Source organism: Cardiocondyla obscurior, linkage group LG03 (assembly GCF_019399895.1).
Source record: "Cardiocondyla obscurior isolate alpha-2009 linkage group LG03, Cobs3.1, whole genome shotgun sequence".
Lineage (NCBI taxonomy): Eukaryota > Metazoa > Arthropoda > Insecta > Hymenoptera > Formicidae > Cardiocondyla > Cardiocondyla obscurior.
In genome coordinates, this window is record NC_091866.1 from 67432 (window position 1) to 87444 (window position 20013).

At 34.9% G+C, this 20013-nt stretch overlaps 5 protein-coding genes across 5 annotated transcripts; 1 reads left to right on the plus strand and 4 right to left on the minus strand.

The window, feature by feature from the left end:
* Positions 1-35: 35 nt before the first annotated feature.
* On the minus strand, positions 36-4436 carry LOC139113846 (integrin alpha-PS4). Its single transcript, XM_070675270.1, has 10 exons — positions 3906-4436; positions 3331-3718; positions 2922-3220; positions 2271-2736; positions 1990-2138; positions 1460-1894; positions 1222-1385; positions 633-1156; positions 269-558; positions 36-173 (listed from the first exon to the last, which is right to left on the minus strand). The coding sequence occupies exons 1-10, from the start codon at positions 4434-4436 to the stop codon at positions 114-116; spliced, it is 3306 nt and encodes a 1101-aa protein (XP_070531371.1). The 3' UTR covers positions 36-113.
* A 116-nt stretch (positions 4437-4552) lies between these two features.
* Positions 4553-8831, minus strand: LOC139113850 (DDB1- and CUL4-associated factor 5). Its single transcript, XM_070675278.1, has 7 exons — positions 8453-8831; positions 7883-8063; positions 7532-7795; positions 7175-7395; positions 6802-7022; positions 6419-6683; positions 4553-6199 (listed from the first exon to the last, which is right to left on the minus strand). The coding sequence occupies exons 1-7, from the start codon at positions 8829-8831 to the stop codon at positions 5262-5264; spliced, it is 2469 nt and encodes an 822-aa protein (XP_070531379.1). The 3' UTR covers positions 4553-5261.
* Positions 8832-9372: 541 nt separating this feature from the next.
* LOC139113877 (cancer-related nucleoside-triphosphatase homolog) lies at positions 9373-10690 on the plus strand. The gene is made up of 4 exons (XM_070675329.1): positions 9373-9500; positions 9996-10181; positions 10266-10360; positions 10436-10690. The coding sequence occupies exons 1-4, from the start codon at positions 9449-9451 to the stop codon at positions 10688-10690; spliced, it is 588 nt and encodes a 195-aa protein (XP_070531430.1). The 5' UTR covers positions 9373-9448.
* Positions 10691-10735: 45 nt separating this feature from the next.
* Ppd3 (protein phosphatase D3) lies at positions 10736-14287 on the minus strand. The gene is made up of 8 exons (XM_070675311.1): positions 14020-14287; positions 13323-13709; positions 12950-13236; positions 12719-12824; positions 12508-12650; positions 11931-12238; positions 11737-11818; positions 10736-11639 (listed from the first exon to the last, which is right to left on the minus strand). The coding sequence occupies exons 1-8, from the start codon at positions 14123-14125 to the stop codon at positions 11580-11582; spliced, it is 1479 nt and encodes a 492-aa protein (XP_070531412.1). The 5' UTR covers positions 14126-14287; the 3' UTR covers positions 10736-11579.
* A 461-nt stretch (positions 14288-14748) lies between these two features.
* On the minus strand, positions 14749-19867 carry LOC139113875 (uncharacterized). Its single transcript, XM_070675326.1, has 12 exons — positions 19715-19867; positions 19325-19505; positions 19100-19214; positions 18757-19000; positions 18462-18620; positions 18133-18360; positions 16568-16748; positions 16184-16298; positions 15776-16019; positions 15544-15702; positions 15200-15427; positions 14749-15041 (listed from the first exon to the last, which is right to left on the minus strand). The coding sequence occupies exons 1-12, from the start codon at positions 19865-19867 to the stop codon at positions 14868-14870; spliced, it is 2181 nt and encodes a 726-aa protein (XP_070531427.1). The 3' UTR covers positions 14749-14867.
* Between the last annotated feature and the right edge of the window lie 146 nt (positions 19868-20013).

Here is a 20013-nt window from a genome sequence, read left to right on the forward strand (position 1 = left end):
TCTATTTTTGAATTAATAACGCATAATTATGATATAAATTACTACGAAAAAAATATATATAAATAAAAAATACATTAAATCTCACTCTATAAATTTGGTTCGAGTGTATAATTTCAGTCGTGATCAAGAGCTTCTGTTGACGATGTTGTTTCCAGTACCACATTATATTTTTTCTGAAACGTTAATATGCGTTAATAAAATAGCTAATAATAATCAGAAAAAAAAAAAAACTTTTGTTTAGAAATCGTGATAAAAATGTTAAACATACATCAGTCTCCGCTTTCAATGCCTCGAGTTCCAATTTCTTTTTTCTGTTAAAGAATCCAATTTTTATTAAACCTAGCACTAATAATATTAATAGTACGATGCCAAGGATAACTGACAGTACGATTATCCATATTGCTACTTGCTCAGCTACGGGCGATCCCACAAACGTTGTTGCAATTAAAGTACTGTCCGGTTTATGATTTTTTTTTTGAGTAACAAAGTGAGGTTGCGTTATGATAACGCTACCTTCAGTCACGTAAAATATAATGTCTTTGTGCTTCAGCATATTAGCTGTAATTAAATAATATTCAAGATGTATTTTTCTTTCACATAAATTCTATGTTGTTTGACGGTAATATATTTACCAGGAAAACTTGATAACTGGAGATCTAATGTCACCAAAAATTTTGCAACGGATAAAGAACTTAAGAATGGACCCAATCTACACGAGATTTGTACACATTTAATCACGTCACTTGTGCAATTGATGTAGAGCGTTCTATTTTCAGATGGCACATTTATCGGTGTGTTTTCTTCTATGCTGAATTTCGCGTGCGTGTCATTGTTCGCGATACTCGAAGAGTTCACTATTACATTATCCCTTGATACAATTTTGTTAAGCCCGTCAGAAAGTACTTCGGTTTGGTTCAAGTCGCTGCAATAAAACTGATATCCATCCATTATGCCAATGATATCGTTAATATTGACGATCGTTACATCTCCGGCATCGTGTCGGTGAAAGTACATTGGAATTTTTACTGTTAACATTGCCTCCTCGATAGGACTGGCGCCAAATTTCTGCACTTCATAGAAATGTTGAAACCTAATATCGTTCAATGATTTTTTCTCATTCTCACGTAGATACGAATACAAGTTCTCCTGTGCTTTCCTAATAAAGACAATAATATTAATAAAATTTTTTTCAAATTAATATTTTTATCAAGATGTACTAACCCCGCGATTGCTATGTCGAGGTCCATGTCAAAGTATATAGTGATAACGTAATTATTGTCATTCCAATTTACCTCGTCACTTTGAGTAGTAATATTCGCTTGTATTTCTATCTTTCTAATGTCATACCTTACCATGCTCATGTCTAATTGCAGTATTAATGTTTTCTGAAAAACAATAACGTTGTTTTATATTATACTCACTAGTAAAGTTTATCCATACGTATAAAAAATTATCATACATTTATTCTAAGAGGATTGCCAATGTCACAGATTACATCCAGCATGCTGCCCACATGAGGGTTTTCCGTACATTCGGGCGGGATACTCGCTAATGTTAAGACGTCGGTGAAAATGCGCACTTTGGTCTGATATGCCGGTTCACCGCGATTATAAGCATTAACACGCAGATTAATTATCGGCGTAGAACCAATAATGTATCTGTTGCTCGGAATAGAGTCGGTGAACAATGTCACACTTAAATCAGATACGCATATATTGTCTTCGCCGCAATCCACGGCAAACGGCAGCTTTAAGAGATCTTCAATCTTTGAGCGGAGTTTATTTATTACGACACAAGGTGCACACAACGTGCTTTCATTTATGATTTGAAGATCAGTTTCTAACTGCAGAGATACCGATATTTCAAGAGGATCTATTATATTTTGAATATTCTTCTAAAATAAAAATAAAAGTTTAACATATTAAAAAGTTATCAGTATCAGCAACCATTAAAAAAAAAAAAAAAAAAAAAAAAAACATATATACATACTGTTAAATGTATCTCGAGTAGATTACTCGTAATTGTATTCTTGAATAAAGTATAATTCAATTTATAAGTCTGCCATCCGTCGTTACTTTTCTGCATTGGATATGTAGCTCTACCGTGCAACGGATCAATTTTCAGGACTGCGGTAACTCCTAAAACAACCGCAAAATAAATTTCGCGATCTACAAGTGGAAGCCGATAAAAAGCATAATTTTTAAAAACAATTTATATAACAATTTATATAAATTAATAAATGTAAAATTAAGTTATACATGTTAACTTACGTAAATATTTTGGTACGTATACGCCATCATAAGACATCCAGATATCGATTTTGAAAGACGTTGTGTTTCTTAGCAATTTAATTTTTTCTAGATACATCAATGTTACATTCACTGTAACGACTGGCGTGGATCTTAGTAAGATTACCTCGCTAGACAGATAGGCGCCAACAGCAATATCGGAGTGATTATCGTAGTTTATATCTCGGGGTTCCGAGATAGAGATACCGAACCCTCGCGTTATCGGTGAAAATCGCGAGCCGATTATTCTCTGACTATATTTCCGAGAAACACCGTCTTTATTACCGTTAAATATATATACTGCACCGCCACTTTCTTCCTCGTAAGGTGCACCCACGGCGATATCACCGTATCCATCGTAATCAATATCACCGAGACACATCATGCTGGTCCCAAATCTACCTCCAACGATCTCACCTTCGATCGTTTGCAATTCTTCGAAATTGCCCTAGATTTTATGCAGAAAAACATAATTTTTAGAGAATTAAATACTTTTTTAATTTACAATTACAAAGAACGCTTAAGTTTAAGAAATTAAATATAACGTTATTTATATAAATTATATAAATACTTGTATAAATTAAAAAAATTGTTTCCGTCTGATTCATAGATAATTAATAATAATTAACATACATTATGCCGCGCTGTAAAGATGTAGATATGACCCTCGTCCACGTCTCTGGACCATTGCGGTGCACCGACGATTAACTCCTGTCTGCCGTCATTATTAACGTCGCATGACGTTAATGCAGCACCGAAGTACTCGCCATAATGTTGACCGTACAATATTGATTTAATAAACATGCGTTGATTCGTTTTAGGAGGGAAGGTAAATACGAGAACCTTTCCGTACAAATTAGCGCCTTGTGGCGCACTGGAAGCATACCAAATATCTTGCTCATTGAAGTAAGTACCTGATGTGATGGCGTATCCTGAAAATCATTACGAATACATGGTCTTGAAACACAGAAAACTTAATAAATATATGATCGTTCGCTGCTACATTTATTATGAAAAGTAGTAATAAGAGATGTATTCTTACCAAAGTAATTATAACTATGAAGTCGTGGTTCTTTAGCGAGGGAGGGAATCACTGTGCGCGAAGAAAACGGACTGTTGATCGAAGCGACAGTTAATATTGCATCCCCTTTCCAATTATATACGCCTGGACTACCCATTGCGATATTCACCACGGTGCCTCGTGAGTTCATGTGCAGAGAAAAACCGGCTTGTCCCACTCCGTAATTATATATATTTACGTTGTTTTTCGACGTAATTTGATCTCCAGAGTTCGAGAGTGGTAACAAGTGTTCTGCTTCTCTCTCAAATGCATAAGCGTTTTTAGCTAGCGTTGTATAACACATGCCATTCAAGTACCAATTAGGCTTGTTATCGTTTATGATATTATTTATCCATCGTGGTCCGCAAACCTGTTATCGACAAAGTCGCTTATTAAATAATAAAAAAAAAGTATTGATTAAAAAATAGACAAGAAAATTGAAATTTTTTTAGTTTTTAAATCTTTAAAAAAATTAATGACAACGTTCTGATTATAAAAGAAAAATTTAGAAAACTATTCATTATTTTTAATGACACAAAAAGTAATAAGGAACATACCATAACTCTGGGCTCCGTTTTGTTTTGCACAGCAATGGTAGCACCGATCCAAGCGTTATTCTTTATCTGATTGATGAGTCTTTCGCGAGGATGTGGACCATTTCCGGTTTTATCCATCACCCATTCTTTGCACACACCATTCATCGTACATTTGAAAACCGTTCCCGGCTCCGTCACGAATGGTAATTCACTGGAGTTCGCTCGTGGAGCTCCGATGAGTAATAAATATTTGTCCGTACCCACGTACAAAGCAACCGAGAAGCCAAAATAACTTGCACGTTCACCCAACACGTGCATAGGATCCTTAAATACCTTGGCATTAAGTAAATTAATATTGTATGCCGAAGAATTGTGCTGCAAAATTGCTAGAACAAAAATTAGAATTAGCACACGAAAATATATTAAACTTGCACATGTCCAAAGCATTTTGGACAACGTCTTCGAAGCTGCTCCAACAGCAGTATACGTAGAACTGAGAAAACAAAACTGTTTTAACCGGCGGATGCAGTGGTTTACACACCGCAATGACATCACTTACATTAGTCAACACTTATCGATATGTAACTCTAAGAAGTGGAAACGGAAGGAACCTGTTTTACAATTGCAGACGAGACATAATTGCAGAATAATAACTCTCTCACGCAAGATTTGCTACTTTTTTTTTTTTTCCTCTCGTTTATTCGTAATCAGTTAATAAAGATGTATATAAATGCAAGATTAAATAATGTAATATAGTTATAATAATTTTTCAAAGTTCAACACATAAGAAAAAAATGTATACCAATTTATTATTTTTAATTACTTTCCACCGCATAAACCATATCAACATTAGTCAAGTTGCCGCAATGTTGATGCGGATGTGTTGATTCATGTCTAGAGTAAAGTTTCTGTCTCATAGTTTTGTTTCAATTATATGCGATTTATATAGTCAGATTCGCAAAACGTTCGTTTCACAATAATGATTAGACTGGCTGAGAATTACGAAGCATTGCATACAATAGATACAGGATCGATACAAACAAGTAATTTTCATATATCTAATCAATGACTCGATCTATGAAACGCTGCGAAAAAAAATTAATAATGTTAAAAGAAATCCAAAGAGAGTTTTTTTTTTAAATTGCAAGAAGGAAAGCGCGATACATTTACGAGAAATGGGATTAAGATGGATGAGCAAGATCTAAAACAGAATTTAAAGAAAGAAATCGATCGCATGTTCGCGCGTCATCAACTTAGTGTTATAAAAATATTCTTCAAGGAATCACAGATTACATTATGTACAAATGGAAAGGATATGGGAGATTGGAGTTGGACGCGTCGGGGAGAATCGGGATTCGATGAGTAAAATGTGAGCGCTTAATCGGAAGAATCACTCGAGGTCGAACCTGTTTGAGCCTGAAACGCAGATCGATTACGATAGTTTCTCCTCGTCAGTTCTTCTAATTTTTTCCGAATACACTGTAAACGTTTCAGTTTCCGCTCGTCGGAACTATCTTCCGCATCTCTATCGTTTCGATCCTTACGCGTTTGTTCGCTGTTTTTGCCATCTGTAGATGAAACTCCCGATTTAATACCACTATCAGGAGTGCAAGGAACTGGAAGCGACTTGCTAATTGGCGTCGACGGTCCGTCTTCACGATGATCTTTATTAGAATTACCGTTCACACAATTTCTTGGACCAGCTATTTTTCCGTCTTCCTCTGAATCGTCGTCGAGCTTTTGTCGTTTATTTTGGCTCTTACCGGAACCGTGGTGTCGAGAACAATTTTTGCACTTTCGATGCTTCCGTTTGTGCGCCTTTACAGATGTGTCTGAATCAGTTTTAGAATGTTTTTGTTTATTGATAGTGACAATGTCTTCATAAACGCCGCTACTACTGCTGCTGTAACTCGAGCTCTTGTCGTCTTTCTCGATCGCGCTGGTAACGTATCGTGATCTTCGAAATATCAATCCAGAACTTGTACTGGGTTGAGCTGCGTCAACTGGTCGTTCGTCGTCACTGTCTGAATCACTATTGACTTTTAACACAGTGCACTTTCGTCTAGCAGATAATCTTCTTCTGCCAGAGATCCTCGTATGTTTCCTTTTGCTACTCTTCGATTTAGATTTTGATTTCGATCTACGTCTCGAATCAGCGTTGTCCCTCTCACTACCGGAATCTGAAGCGGATTGTTGCATTGCGATCGCATGTATTCGCATGAGTTTCTCTCTGCGATTCGCGATAAGTCGAGTTATACGATTCGGCGACTCCAATGGCCTTTCGGGAGCCACACCGCCTTCTGACGACGTAGTATCTATATAAAGAATAATAATATGTTACATTATTCTAGTATGTAAATCTGGGAAAAATAGTTAATTATGCAAAAATAAATTATTTTGAATAATAATGCAAAATGAGTACTTGTATACACAAAAAAAAAAAAAAAAAAAAAAAAAATATATATATATATATATACAAATCATGCTGATTTTATTAAATATTTAATTTAAAGTCAAATTATTTTTTATACAACCTTCTGACGATGCGCTATACGGTTCATCCGTTGCCGGATTTATTTCAGAATCGCTGGGGGTATGTGGTGTTGGCACATCCTCGGAACTCCATCCTTCAATTTCGCGTTGCACCAAGGAATCGAAAAAGGCCATCATACGCGGGTCTTCCTTAGTAGATTGATGACTATAATCGTGTGTCATAAATTGTCCGCTACGTAGAACTAATCCTATATATTCATCGTGTGTGAAGACTCGACGTTGCCTCTCGCGTTTACCAGCGTCTCTCTAATAGAAGATTGAATGATTGCCAAAATAACAACGCTAAACTATATATAAATTATATATGTCATAACTTAAAAAAAAAAAAAAAAAAAAAAAAAATTAATGAGCATTGTAACAATACCTTTAATCCACCTAAGCATCCGCTTCCAAGCGGGAACGGACTCCAGATTTTAATAATTTTCTCTACGCCGGATGACGCAAAGATGCAGCTCGCTTGATTGTATCGAACTTGATTGACAATCGATCTATGACCGCGCAACACCATGTGGGCAGATTCCACCCATGCTTTCGACCCATCCATAGGAGGAATTTTCCACATGTACAGATTAAAGTCATCCGAACCTATGAATTTAATTTATATACATATAATAAAATATATAAGAATTGTTAAACATGATTCTTTTTCTACAATTAGATAAAATATTTAATACACACATATGAAATATGGTTAGGTACACATAACAAATAAAAAGATAATTTATTTAGATACTTACCAGAGAGAACGTATTCGTCGTTCTCGCCGGCGAAACAGCACGATTTCATGGTACAACTATTATAATATCCTGAATGATCGAATTCGCATAAGTATGTGGGAGAATCGACCGCGTAAAGAACCGGTGGTAATCTTCTTCGCAAGGCCAGCAATCGGTTACCCATTGAGTTAAACCTAACATTCATGCAATTTTGATGCTGGCTTCCATAACACAATACAGGCCTGTAGATAAAACATTACGATTAATAACTCGCATATACGCGAATAAATTATATTTTATCGCGACATGTTCGATTAACGTTTTATTAAAAAAAGAAGAAAGATTAAATTTAACCATATCGCATATTTGCATACTTACTCCAAGGGTTTTCGTATATCCCACATACTGACACCTTCTTTAGCATTGGCAGTAGCGAGCATTCTTGGATCCGCGGGATTAAACATGACAGAGTGGAAGGCGCTTTTGTATTGTGCCAAAGTTTCCATAGCATTATTACTACGAATATCATAAATAAAGACTCTCCCATCGTCGCAGGCGCTGGCGAATACCTCGTCATTGTGCGGATGAATGGACAGCCCGTAAACGGGCTTTTCGTGTAGGAAGATGTTGAGAGATTCGCCTCTGTAACATGAAACCGATAACTTTTGATAAAGCTGCAAGTGACGCATTTTGTGCGCATTATTGGTAAAGAAAAAAAAAATTTCTTACGTGCGCAAATCGTGTACTATAACTTGATCGTCGTTTCCAGCAGAAAATATCTTAGTCTTGCTGCTGTCGTAACCAAGGCAAAATATATTGCTAACATGTTGCGATTTCATCACGGTGGGCTTGCCCTTTCCCTGTATCGCTTCTTCTACTCGCCATAATAGAACTCTTCTATCGTCGCCTCCTGCGAAAATAGGGTGACGTTACATGTCATTCAGACGTAGTTCATCTATTATTAGAATAAATTTCTAAATCTTTCTAGCGTGCCGCTGTGTCAAATGGTGCTAGGTTTCACGTAAAGGCGTAAAGCAAAGGTTTTCTTTAAAGCCGAAATCGATATTATCGATATCAACGGGTGTCTTGGCACAAGAAACAGAAAAGGAAAACATATTATTTCGATCTGCCGATCGAAAATTGGACCAATTGTTAAAACGCTTTTCGCATTAAAAAAAAAAAAAAATAATAATAATAGTAACAACAAATTAATTCCTATTTAATAATTAACATCACTTTAAATCCCGAGTGAATCACGTCAATGTATTAGTAGATTAAAGCCATTACAGCCCAACTTACCCGACACAAGCAGGTCACCCTGGTTGGAAAATTCGATAGCGTTAACGCACCCGTAGTGCGAAAGCAGATCCTTCCTGTAGAGATTCTCCGAGTTCTCGAATCTGGCGTTAACCAGGAAACGGCAATAGTCGACTTTGTCGTCAATCTGTCGCGCGAACACGTAGGACAGGGCGCCACATTCGGACGGATGATCGAGCTCTCTTCCGGTCGTAACGTCGCCACCCTCGCACGGCTGTCGCGGTAGCCGTCGACGCCGTCGTCGGATGCTACCGGCACGAAACCGTACGCGGTCGGCCTCTCCGTCGACGGCTGGCGGACGATCTTCGCCCTGGCGCGCATCGCCGAGCGGCGACGATGCCACCGCCGCCGTCGCCGCCATCTCCGTCGTCACCGTCGCTCCGACCTGCCGCCGCGCTTTACTATCCTCCCCGTACCCGGTGCGCGTGGGTGGACGAATCGCCGAACGTCACCGAGCGCGAGCAAAGAGAGAGAGAGAGCGAGCTACCCCTTGCGTAGCTGCAGGATCGCGGTTCGGTTGCAGTCACCGCGCTTCTTCCTCCGCCTGCCTCCTCCCTTGCGAGTGCTGTTTACTTTTGCGCAAATGCCCGACCGGCCGTGGCTGCGCGAGAGGATCTGCCTCTCGCGACCGATTTACGTTAGCGGAGAGCTTCGCGCGAACAGGGGAGAGACAACTCGTGCGACAACGACTCGAAGACCGTGGACGTAAACGCCACGAGGCACGGTTCCGTGTGTAACTTACGTACGTACTCACGCACGCACACGCTCACGGCCGCGAACGTTCCTCCACCGGAAGCTGCACCACTACAACGTTGTTGTTGTCGTCGCCGCCACCACTACCGCTACCGTACCAATCTGCAACTCCGAACGGCCAACCGTCTGTTCCGTCGCAGCTCGTCCAGCTCGATCAGCTGATCGCTTACTCGCTTATTTTCGTGTTTTTCCGCTCGGAAAGTAAACACGGATCAACTGCGAGCTATGGAAGCTGGCGCTACGCGGCCTCTACACGTACTACTCGTGGGTCCACCAGGTTAGGCATGGGAAACTAAGAAAATTTGAATAAAGCACATGAAACCGCTGAGAAAATATTAATTAAATCTAATTAAGACAAAAATAGGCTAATTTTGTAAAGCGGGATGTATGTATGATACTTCTACGTGTATATTTTTCACGTTTATATGTGTATAAATATAAATGTATGCACATAAATATTTACATATGACTTTTAATAACTAATTTGTATCTTTGCTCAGTAAATTTTTTTTTTTTATTTAATTATGCCAATATTCGAGTACCATATATCTTGAACATTACTCGAAACACTTGGCAAGAGTTATTATTTAGAAAATTAGATTATTATGCATTGTTAAATTATGTAAAATGCATATCTTAATTATATTTTCATGCAACTAAGCTAATAACACTAAAAAAAAAAAAATATATATATATGTATATATATATACCACCTATATTCTCCATATTAATGTTATAAATAAATTATTATCAAAAACGAATAATTTTATAGGTGTAGGTAAAACTACGGTGTGCAAAAAGATTGTGTCCACACTAGAAAAAATGGGCAGCAGGTTCGATGGATTTTACACGGAAGAGGTACGTGATAAGAGTGGCTCCAGGATTGGCTTTGACATCGTAGGAACGAAGGACCCTGGAAAAAGATTACCGTTAGCACGGTTAAAGCACGTACTTGCAAGTAACAATGACGATACAATCATAACTGAATACATATTCTATTTAATTTTTTTTTTTTTTTTTTTTACCAACAGAAGTTTAACAGAGGCTCAAAAAGCTTCCAAGTATCAAGTGGGAAATTATCGGATTTTCCTGGATAATTTCGAGACTATAGCACTTCCAATATTGGATTTGGACGTTGTAAGAATAATAATTTGCCTTGAAATAAATTGTTGATTATTTTAACAGTTGGATAATGTCGTATTGCCATTGCAGGATGTATTACTTGTCGATGAAATTGGTAAAATGGAATTGTTTAGCAAAGAATTCAAAAAGAAAATAGCGGACATACTTTTTGGCGTTTCCAAGAAAGCCTTCGTGATTGGGACTATTCCACAAATACATAAAGTACCGCAACAATACGCGGCACTGTTCGAGAAAATACATGCAGACAAGAGAATTAAAATTCTGAAAGTAACCCATGAAAATCGAAATAATTTGCCAGAAGAAATTACTTCTTATTTCTCATAAATTGTTATCACTTTATGCTATTTATTAGTCACGTAAAATAAAATATCAATTTGTGTATATACATCATAAACATTATTTATTATTAACAAAAAACAAAATGTTAGATCAAAGAAATTCTTCCAATCACGATAGATTTGTAAAAAGATTGTCACAAATAATGTGACAAATAGTGATTGGTAGAAACATTGTACTACAATTATTACGCTAGTTTTTTTTTTTTTCTTCTGTATACGCGTTTATGTATTCTCTTTTTTTTCTGTAATTAAATTTAATTGAAATTCCACCGTTGATCGTTAAAGAATTAATTAAAAGTTTAAGATTTAGCGTATTGTATAAATAATGGATATTTATATAAATAATAAATACTTAATAATACATATTTGTATAAATAATTACATAAATAATATTTATACAAATAATAGATTACAAGATTTTAAAAATTCATTGAAATATCTTCGAGATTAAAATTATTTCTTCTTATTATGCATACGTGTACGTAGTATCTTTAACGAGCAAGGTGGTCATACGTCATACATTGAGGGTACAAAATAGAAATGTTCTCTTCGCATCATTTTATTACAAACGAACATAAACCGCTTGATGAGCCATATTTTCTTATCGTAGATAAGAAAAGTGATTTGTCTGCTTGTAAAAATAAGCAAACCTTTCCCGCTTTTGTACCCATCAATTTTATGCATTTTCACTGTATATATTTTACAATACAGGAAAATTAATTATTCTCCTAGAAAGAATATAATAATTATCGTTGCGGAGAAGTCTAAGTCTCTTACCTTCCCCATTTCAGTATCAAATATATTACGCACACTTTGATTGGACTACTTATATTTGTTATTATTTATTTTTTTAATAGTATCTAAAAGATGTTCCACTAGCACATGAACTTTAATAAAGAATTGGCGTAAGCCATCGGCCTTACGTTCGGATGAGGCTGTAAAAAGAAAATAATATATAATAAATATAATAAAAAGTATTAAAGCAAATAACCATCTCGAAGTAAAAATATAATTTATGAATAAGACACGTACCATTGCGTCATATGATGTGAAATAAGGTTTCATGTCACTGCCGCTGAGTGTGATAAAGGCACCTCGGTTACCCATAGTATCACTAACATTCAATAAAACATATTAGAAAAAAAAAAAGTTATTGAAATTACATTCTACATACATACATACAGTCTAAATCTAGCATGTGATCATTAATGTATCAAGTAACATACCAGTAATTTGGAGCGGAGAATACTGTGATACACTTTCCATCATGTCCAACTTCATATCCTTCATTTTTAACTTCATGACTTCTCACAATGTAGTCAAGAGAATTTATCCTGAGAAAATTTTCCGTAACATCAGGTCCGAATTGAACGCCTACACCTCTCTTGCTGGGTGCCCGGCCCATTTGGGGCTGTGGATCTGACCATAGCAATTCGCACATCAATCCTTCATCAGGTGGTTGCCTGTTTCTATCAATTTCTCTAATTTCTTTCAATGTCACGCCATCTCGTGAAAATAATCCGCCGTGCATCACCTGGTAAATAAAAAAATCATTTATATGAAAATTATACGCAGTACATACGAGATGACGTATGGTTTCGTATAAAAATGACTGACTCATAATTTAAATATTTTAAATTCGAATTAAGTCATCCCATATACATTATAAAAAATTTGTAATTAATTAGATAGTTTAAAATTAAGAATAAAAGAGTACGAGACATCGCACTCTAGAAAAAATAAAATGTACAAATATTAAATATACAAATAATAAATACGTTAATCATACTTGGAAATACTCACAAGCACTTTATTATTGAGGCAGTGTGCAAGAGGGAGCCAATTATAAACTTCTGTAAATAATTCTGCCATCTGAACAGAATATTTAGCTTTTACCTCGCCATCAAATCCATACATTTGATTCATCATTGCTGATTCATGATTACCTAAATTAAATATTTCATAAGTACATAATATAAATTCAAGTTTCTTGAATGTTAAGAAAATTACATACCTCTTGACATAAAGAAATGATTTGGATATAATAATTTGAAACCAAACAAAGTAAATATGCATTCTACTGAAAAAGAACCTCTATCTACAAAATCTCCATTAAATAACTATGTAATTGTTTAGAAAAATTCTGGATATATGTATATAATAAACCTAGTAATCATTAAAATTATGTCTCTATCTTATAATATATAAATTTCATTATTAAATTGCATACTTGCTTAAAGGATACATATGAATTAGTCTCTGATGGCAATCCATTCAATTTAAATATATTAAGTAGATCATAAAATTGACCGTGTATATCACCACAAATAGTGAATTTCTTGTCTTCTGGAATTGTAATGTCTACTAAGCTAGGTTGTGCCATAAACCATGATTTAACATCCAACAAGATTTTGTAAGCGTATTTACGGTGTAACTTATTCTGATTTCTATACCACTCTAATAAATCTTTCATGAATTCCAGGGTAACTTTTCCATCAACCAATTTAGGCCCTGTGTATTCATCTTCAATTGCTATAAAAGTGATTAATTTCAATTTATTTTCTGATTAATTATTACTGTTGTTTTAGATACTTTACATTAATAAATACAACACTTACTCATATCTTCCAAATTAATTGTGTCAGCTATATTCTTTTTGTCTTCAACAGAAATAGCCTTATTAAAAGCTGATACTTTAACTATTTTGCGACATTCCATATATCTGTCCTTTGCATCTTTATCATTGGGTCTAGCCTTAACAACAGTCTTATAATCTGTGAGAGCCAGTTTGAACTTGCCAAGAGACATATATGCAGCAGCTCTCCGATAATAGCCCTTAACATAATTTCTGTCTAACCCAATGGCTCTGGATGCATCTGTCAATGCATATCCAAAGCATTCTGTCCTCAAATAGGCGATACTCCTATTGCCATAATATACAGCTACCAATGGATTTAATTCTATAGCTTTGGTATATAATTCAATAGCTTTATCGTATACTTGATCTGAAAAGAAAAAAAGTACAATGGCAAAACTATGGGAGAAAGCTAAACCTCCCCCAAATTCCCAAAAATAACGAGGAACGTCAATAAGCACCAAGAGAAGATTCAACTCGGCCGTCGGACCGATGCCGTCGAGAAAAAAAAAACAATTATTCTCTGTGCCTCTCGCTACGTTCACGCGACACGCGAGACTCCCTCGCTGTCCCGCGTCTACGGAACGTGGGGGGTTAGCTTGGGGGGCAACACGTGACCGTGCAGAACGTTAAGTAAAGAGCGTTTGGCCTGTGATTATACACGTGCTTCTCTTACTTACTTTTGAAGTACTCGTTCGCCTCCTCTTTGTACAGTTCCGCTTTGGCCGCGTCCTCCGGCGACGCCGGCACTCCCAACGCGAGATCCCCATTGCCTTTGTCGTCCATCCTTCGTACCTGCGCTGCCTGCTCGCGGTGCGGGTCGGAACGAGCCTCGTTACGGTACGGATGCAACTTAAGGACGGCGAACCGACGAGGAGATCGAAATTACTCACTTAGGGTCCACGGTCCACGCGGTCGCAACGTGCGTAATGAGAAATCGCGCATCAAGGTACAGTCGATCGCGTTCTCTCTCGTGAGTATCGTGAGTGATCGTGAGAGAGCGTATAAGTGCATACACTTCTCCTCTTCCGTCCCGTCCCGTCCCGCGCGCTATAGCCTCGTAAACGAAGTAAAGTTGGTGCGGCATCAGCCGTCATCTCGATTGACCAAAATGGTTATCGCTATCGATTCGACGAATATCGATAGTCACTCATTGTATGTTTAAACATGTAGTTTACCGACGTTATAAGTAGTAGTTAATTAAAATAATTAATTAAACTTCGTGAGATAAGCCCTTAATCTCTATCGTACGTATTACAGTTTTCATTAGTTTTCCTATAAATTATGTAAAATATATTTTATTACGTCCTATTCGCGCGGTAAATCTAAAAAAAAAGATGCAGATATTTTTTATTATTTTGACGGTGAATATTAAATATTTGGTTTTGTAACTCAAATAAAATAAGAGGTAAAAAGTATATAGTTTTAACTACTAAAATCAATTTGATTAGTAAAACAGAAATTAAGCACATGATAGCTCTAATATTGTCATTAAAATTATTCAATTCCACATTTTTTGTAGTCATTGTCAATAGCATGGTTCGTCGACGCTGGTCATCGTCTTCATGATCTTGAGTACTCTCTCATACACCAGCTTAGGTGCATCCACAGCCCATAAAAAGTCCAAGTGATTGAATTTAGGAAATGGCACTTTGTATTCATCTACCACATTAGGTAAGAGATCAATTAGTTTCTTTACATCCTGGAAAAAAAAAAAAAAAAAAAAAAACAAGTTTATCAGTTTTAGATCTTCGATTTTCTCTGGCATAATTTATTCGTACAAAAGATAAAAGATAAATCTATACATATGTGTACTTGATAATATCTTTTCTTTACACAAACACGTTTATTGAAACTTACGAGAACACTGGACAACCAGTCGTTTTCAGCGTAAAACAGTGCAAAAGGCGTGGTAACATTCGCGAGATTGTAGTCCGGCGGTTCTGCTGCGTTATAAATTAGCAGATTTTTTTCACGTCCATAATCATACTGACGAAACTTGCCGGACTTATGTTCCTGGGCGAAGTGTACTAGTACTTTGGTCGAAGACCCAGCCGGGTAATTATTCATTATGATAGGTAATAACGTCTAAAAAAAAAAAAAAAAAAATTTGACGATTATTACAAGGAATGTGTGGCATAACGTGAAAATAAATTAATATATCAATTGATAATTAATCATCGTTATATTTGCAAAATACTCACAATATCAAATTGTTCTCTGTCGAAGCCACAGAGCAGAAATATTAAATTGGTACATATTTCTTTTTGAATACGTGTCATGTTGCAAATGAGCTTCTTTAAAAAATTTGTTACAGTGCTGTGAGGCAAAACCTCATCTTCTCCGAGGAGATGCAAAATCTTCTGCAACAGTAAAGTTTATTTTATTCGCGATGTAATTCACATTAAATTTTACAAGTTTTATTCTGTACTTGACCTGAAGATTTTCCGCAAAAGGAGCGAGAAGCCGTATTGGACTTTTTATATGTTTTACAAAAGCCGTGGGCGCGAGGCTAATTATCATTCGCACCATTTGGGCGATTTCTGGACGTTCTGCTACCATTACGTATGAAGCAGTTGTACCCATCGAATGACCAATATATGAGTGCAGCGGTTGCGATGTCATATGAGTAATATACGAGATCATCGCAGGTAAATCGTAAACGCCCATTTCATGAAAGCTAGTGAAAAACTCATTTGATATATCACAAAAATTCCATTGTAAATTTAAGAAAATATACTGCTTAAATAACATAAATTTAATTGATTAGTTTTTATTCGTCTTACTATAAATTAAATCACATATTGTGTTAACTATTATTTTCACTTCTATCAATATAAATACCTGAAGTTCCAAAATGTTGAATCCGATGGAGATAAAGAGATATGCGCTCTCGAATAAGTATTCCCACGAAAATTGCCCAACCAAACGTCGTATCCTTCATTAGCTAATATAAAAGCTGTCGAGAAGAAAAACATCGTTTAAGTAAAATAAAAGTCGAAAGTCAGGTTTAAAGAAATTATTTATATGAAATACACATCACAGTAACATTATTTTAATATTATAAAATTATATACATATAATTAAATGAAATACGATGCGTTAAAACCTACAATAGATTAAAATCTTTTTTATATATTTTTTAAAATGGTTAAAAAAAAAAAAAAATATATATATATATATATATATATATATATATATATTTATGATTAATTAATAATGTCATACCAAGTCCGTTATCTGTGCCGGGAATAATCCAATCAGTATAGCTGGATAAAAGACCATGTTGCAACAATACAGGTGGTGAATTATTGTTACCTGGGATACGATAAAGTGTCAAGAGATAACCATCGTCCGTCTGTATTATATGAGCTTCCGCACGAAAATTTGCTTTTGGTATCATCAAAGACTGTAAAAAGTAAAAATAAATTTTTTAACATAGATATATAGTTTTTTAAAGTTTATGAAAATAATAAATTTTTTATTCTTATTTATAGGTGTGTGTACTTACCGTGCTGAGATTAATTTCAAAAAAAGTTAATTTATTGTCTGATTCTTCGTCGTTTATTGACATCGTCGCAAGTGTATTTAATAAAACTTGTTGCGGAATGTTGAGATTTCTGGTTGTTGCAAAATCGTGGAAGGCGCAGAGAAGTAAAAAGTATACGATCGTCCGCATTGTCTTCGAATAATCCAATGTCGAAAGAAGTAGAATAGTCCAGGTTTCCTGGAGTATAATACTGATAAGAAAACAGAAAAAAGTAATATCAGTCAAGTTTACTTTGCATTGTTGATTTGTCCATAATTTTCTATTACATAAAACAAGACGAAAAAATGTTATTAATTAAGTACAATATTAGTATCGTGGCAATATAAAATGAAAAATAATACGTACCTATCATACGACGATGTACACTACTGTTTCTGCTGTTATTAAAGCGTCGAAATTACAACACGAGAGGGCAAATGAAGGTATAAGCACCACATTAAATTTAGAGAAGAGGTGCAATGAAAGTTACACCATAACGCAAACATGTCAGATAAACAAGTGTATAAAATAAGAACATTGGCATTATCGCACTCGTAAGCTGTTTCGAGATAATTACGCTAATACTTAATAAGTATGCACGTTATCGTTATATTTTTTATGTATACAAAGGTCTTGTTTCTATTTTCCATATTTTCGTATATAACTCGATATATAATTAATCCAAATTAATAACAGCACCACACAACATTTTAATAACATGCTACGATAAATATATTATCATTATCAATTTTATCATTATATTATTATTATTAATAAATATAAAATTGACATTTGTATTATAAATTCTTTTACGTCATGTCAGAATTTTTACATTAAAATAATTATTTATTAAATGTACATATTACCTTCACAAATTACACAATCTATTTTAAAATATTAAAAACTAAATTACTTTTAATGTCATGATCGTAATCTTACTGAAAATACTATCTCAATATTCTACATTTAAAAAAAAAAAAAAAAAAAATTCCTTTTTAGCATGACATTATCGAATTGACTCTCTAATCTTTTTCATAATCTTAAGTACTTCTTTATACACAAACTTATACGCGTCCTTACCCCATATAAAATCGAGATGATTAAAATTGGGCAGTGATACTCTATACAGGAATACATTAGATAACGATCTGTAAAGCCTTTTCACGTCCTTGAAAAAATAATATATAAAATGTATGAATACAAGATTAACATAAATAAATTTTTAATCTTTCACGTGTCTTAATTTATTTTTTATATTACTTACCAAGCTGTTGACCAACCAGTCATTGTCACCATAGAATAATGCAATCGGAATCGTGATGGTTGTTAAATTATAATTTGGCGGTTTCGTTGCGTTATAGATTAGTTGATTTTTTTCGTATCCATAATCGTACGGGCAAAAATTACCCGACTTAATATTCTGACTAAAATGCACCAAAGTTTTAGTCGAAGCGCCGGCTGGATCGTGACTCAGAATTATCGGTAACAAAGTCTAAAAAATTGAATGACGTCTGAACTGAAGCGTAAACATGCATGTGAAATGTAATGAGCATCAAAATTGTACTTTGACTATAATGTATATAGAATTCTCACGTAATTAAATTGTTCTTTGTCGAATCCACAAAGCAGGAACATAATATTCGAACAGATTTCTTTTTCAAAATTGTCTACTTCGCAACCAAGTTTCGCTAAAAGTTCTATGACACCATTCTGTGGCAGAAACTCATCTTCGCCAAAGAAATGCGCGATAATCTGTAATTTAAGAATCCTTTAACTGTGATATAATTATAATTTGACTTAATTTTAATCGGTAATCTTTGAAAAAAAATTTTTTTTATTAGATTGTTATATAATAACTTATTTATAATTTATATTTTAGATAAATTACCTGATACTCGTTTGCAATATTAGCAAAATATCGTAATGGACTTTTCATATGTTCCAGAAAGGCCGCAGGAGCAAGACTGATTATCATTCGCACCATACGAGCAATTTCTGGACGTTCCGTTGCCATGATATAAGAAGCAGTTGTGCCCATCGAGTGGCCTATGTACGTATACAATTGCTGCGATGTCTTATTTGTAATATATGAAATCATCGCTGGTAGATCGTAGACACCCATTTCGTGATAGCTAATGAAAAATTCTATTAATATATTTTTTTATGTATTCGATTAATATATTCGAGTAATATTATCACAAAATATTTTTTGCCGGTATATATGTACGTACCTAAAATTCCAAAATTTCGAATCTGATGGAGATAAAGAAACGTGTGCCCTCGAATAAGTGTTTCCACGAATATTGCCCAACCAAACGTCATATCCTTGATCGGCTAATATTAAAGCTAACATAAAAAGACATTATTTAAAGTAATTATTTATATACGAAATGTTAGATAATATTTTATATATTTTTAGATAGACAATATTTTCTTGGAATTGTTTAAAGTAATACCAAGTGATTTATCCTTCCCGGGAATAATCCAGTCGGCAGAGCTGCCCAGTAAACCATGTTGTAGCAATACAGGCGGCTGATTTTTGTTACCTGGGATACGATGAAGAGTCAAAAGATAGCCATCCTCAGTCTCTATTCCATGAGCCTCTGCAGGATAACCCGCTTTTCTTATCATTTGCAGCTGAAAAAAGATTAAAAACACTTTGTATGTATATGACTATCAACGCTAATCAATTTCAAAATTCAGCAAAATATCAAATTTAGTTTTTCATAAGACTCATTTTTATAATCTTTCAAGTAAAATTATTTTATATTACAAAATATATATTATAATATAAAAATTGTGTTATAAATAATACAATTGTAATGCAGTAAAAAATATCCATTTACTGTGTTAAGGTTGACGTTGGGATTACATTTAGAGTTATTCTCTTTCATCCTCTCTGCAAACGTGTTCAGTGAGAGGTCTTGTGAAACATCATCAAATATCACAGCCACAGCATGGCCACAGAAGGCCAAAATAAAGACGATGATCGGCTGCATCGTGTCGTGTTGACTGGCACTAAAAAAATTTAATTTTATTAGATAAGATCTTCAAAATAACCTTAACTTAACGATGAAAAAGCAAAATTAGCAAAATGATACATACAACTATGAGCAACTGAGTTCCCCCACCTCTGTCTTCTTTT

Excerpts from the sequence above, each read along its gene's own strand:
- LOC139113846 (XM_070675270.1), bottom strand. The coding sequence starts at position 4,436 with ATGTCATTGCGGTGTGTAAACCACTGCATCCGCCGGTTAAAACAGTTT. Across the intron at positions 3,221-3,330 it reads TCATAGTTATAATTACTTTG|GATACGCCATCACATCAGGT; the intron begins GTAAGAATACAT and ends AATGATTTTCAG. Across the intron at positions 559-632 it reads CCAGTTATCAAGTTTTCCTG|CTAATATGCTGAAGCACAAA; the intron begins GTAAATATATTA and ends ATTTAATTACAG.
- Ppd3 (XM_070675311.1), bottom strand. The coding sequence starts at position 14,125 with ATGGACGACAAAGGCAATGGGGATCTCGCGTTGGGAGTGCCGGCGTCG. Across the intron at positions 13,710-14,019 it reads GGCGAACGAGTACTTCAAAA|ATCAAGTATACGATAAAGCT; the intron begins GTAAGTAAGAGA and ends TTTTCTTTTCAG. Across the intron at positions 12,239-12,507 it reads GCCTCAATAATAAAGTGCTT|GTGATGCACGGCGGATTATT; the intron begins GTGAGTATTTCC and ends TTTATTTACCAG.
- LOC139113875 (XM_070675326.1), bottom strand. The coding sequence starts at position 19,867 with ATGCAGCCGATCATCGTCTTTATTTTGGCCTTCTGTGGCCATGCTGTG. Across the intron at positions 18,621-18,756 it reads ATATTGCAAACGAGTATCAG|ATTATCGCGCATTTCTTTGG; the intron begins GTAATTTATCTA and ends CTTAAATTACAG. Across the intron at positions 18,361-18,461 it reads ACAAAGAACAATTTAATTAC|ACTTTGTTACCGATAATTCT; the intron begins GTGAGAATTCTA and ends TCAATTTTTTAG.
- LOC139113877 (XM_070675329.1), top strand. The coding sequence starts at position 9,449 with ATGGAAGCTGGCGCTACGCGGCCTCTACACGTACTACTCGTGGGTCCA. Across the intron at positions 9,501-9,995 it reads ACTACTCGTGGGTCCACCAG|GTGTAGGTAAAACTACGGTG; the intron begins GTTAGGCATGGG and ends ATAATTTTATAG. Across the intron at positions 10,182-10,265 it reads GTTAAAGCACGTACTTGCAA|AGGCTCAAAAAGCTTCCAAG; the intron begins GTAACAATGACG and ends GAAGTTTAACAG.
- LOC139113850 (XM_070675278.1), bottom strand. The coding sequence starts at position 8,831 with ATGGCGGCGACGGCGGCGGTGGCATCGTCGCCGCTCGGCGATGCGCGC. Across the intron at positions 6,684-6,801 it reads GATGCTTAGGTGGATTAAAG|AGAGACGCTGGTAAACGCGA; the intron begins GTATTGTTACAA and ends ATCTTCTATTAG. Across the intron at positions 6,200-6,418 it reads GTATAGCGCATCGTCAGAAG|ATACTACGTCGTCAGAAGGC; the intron begins GTTGTATAAAAA and ends TTCTTTATATAG.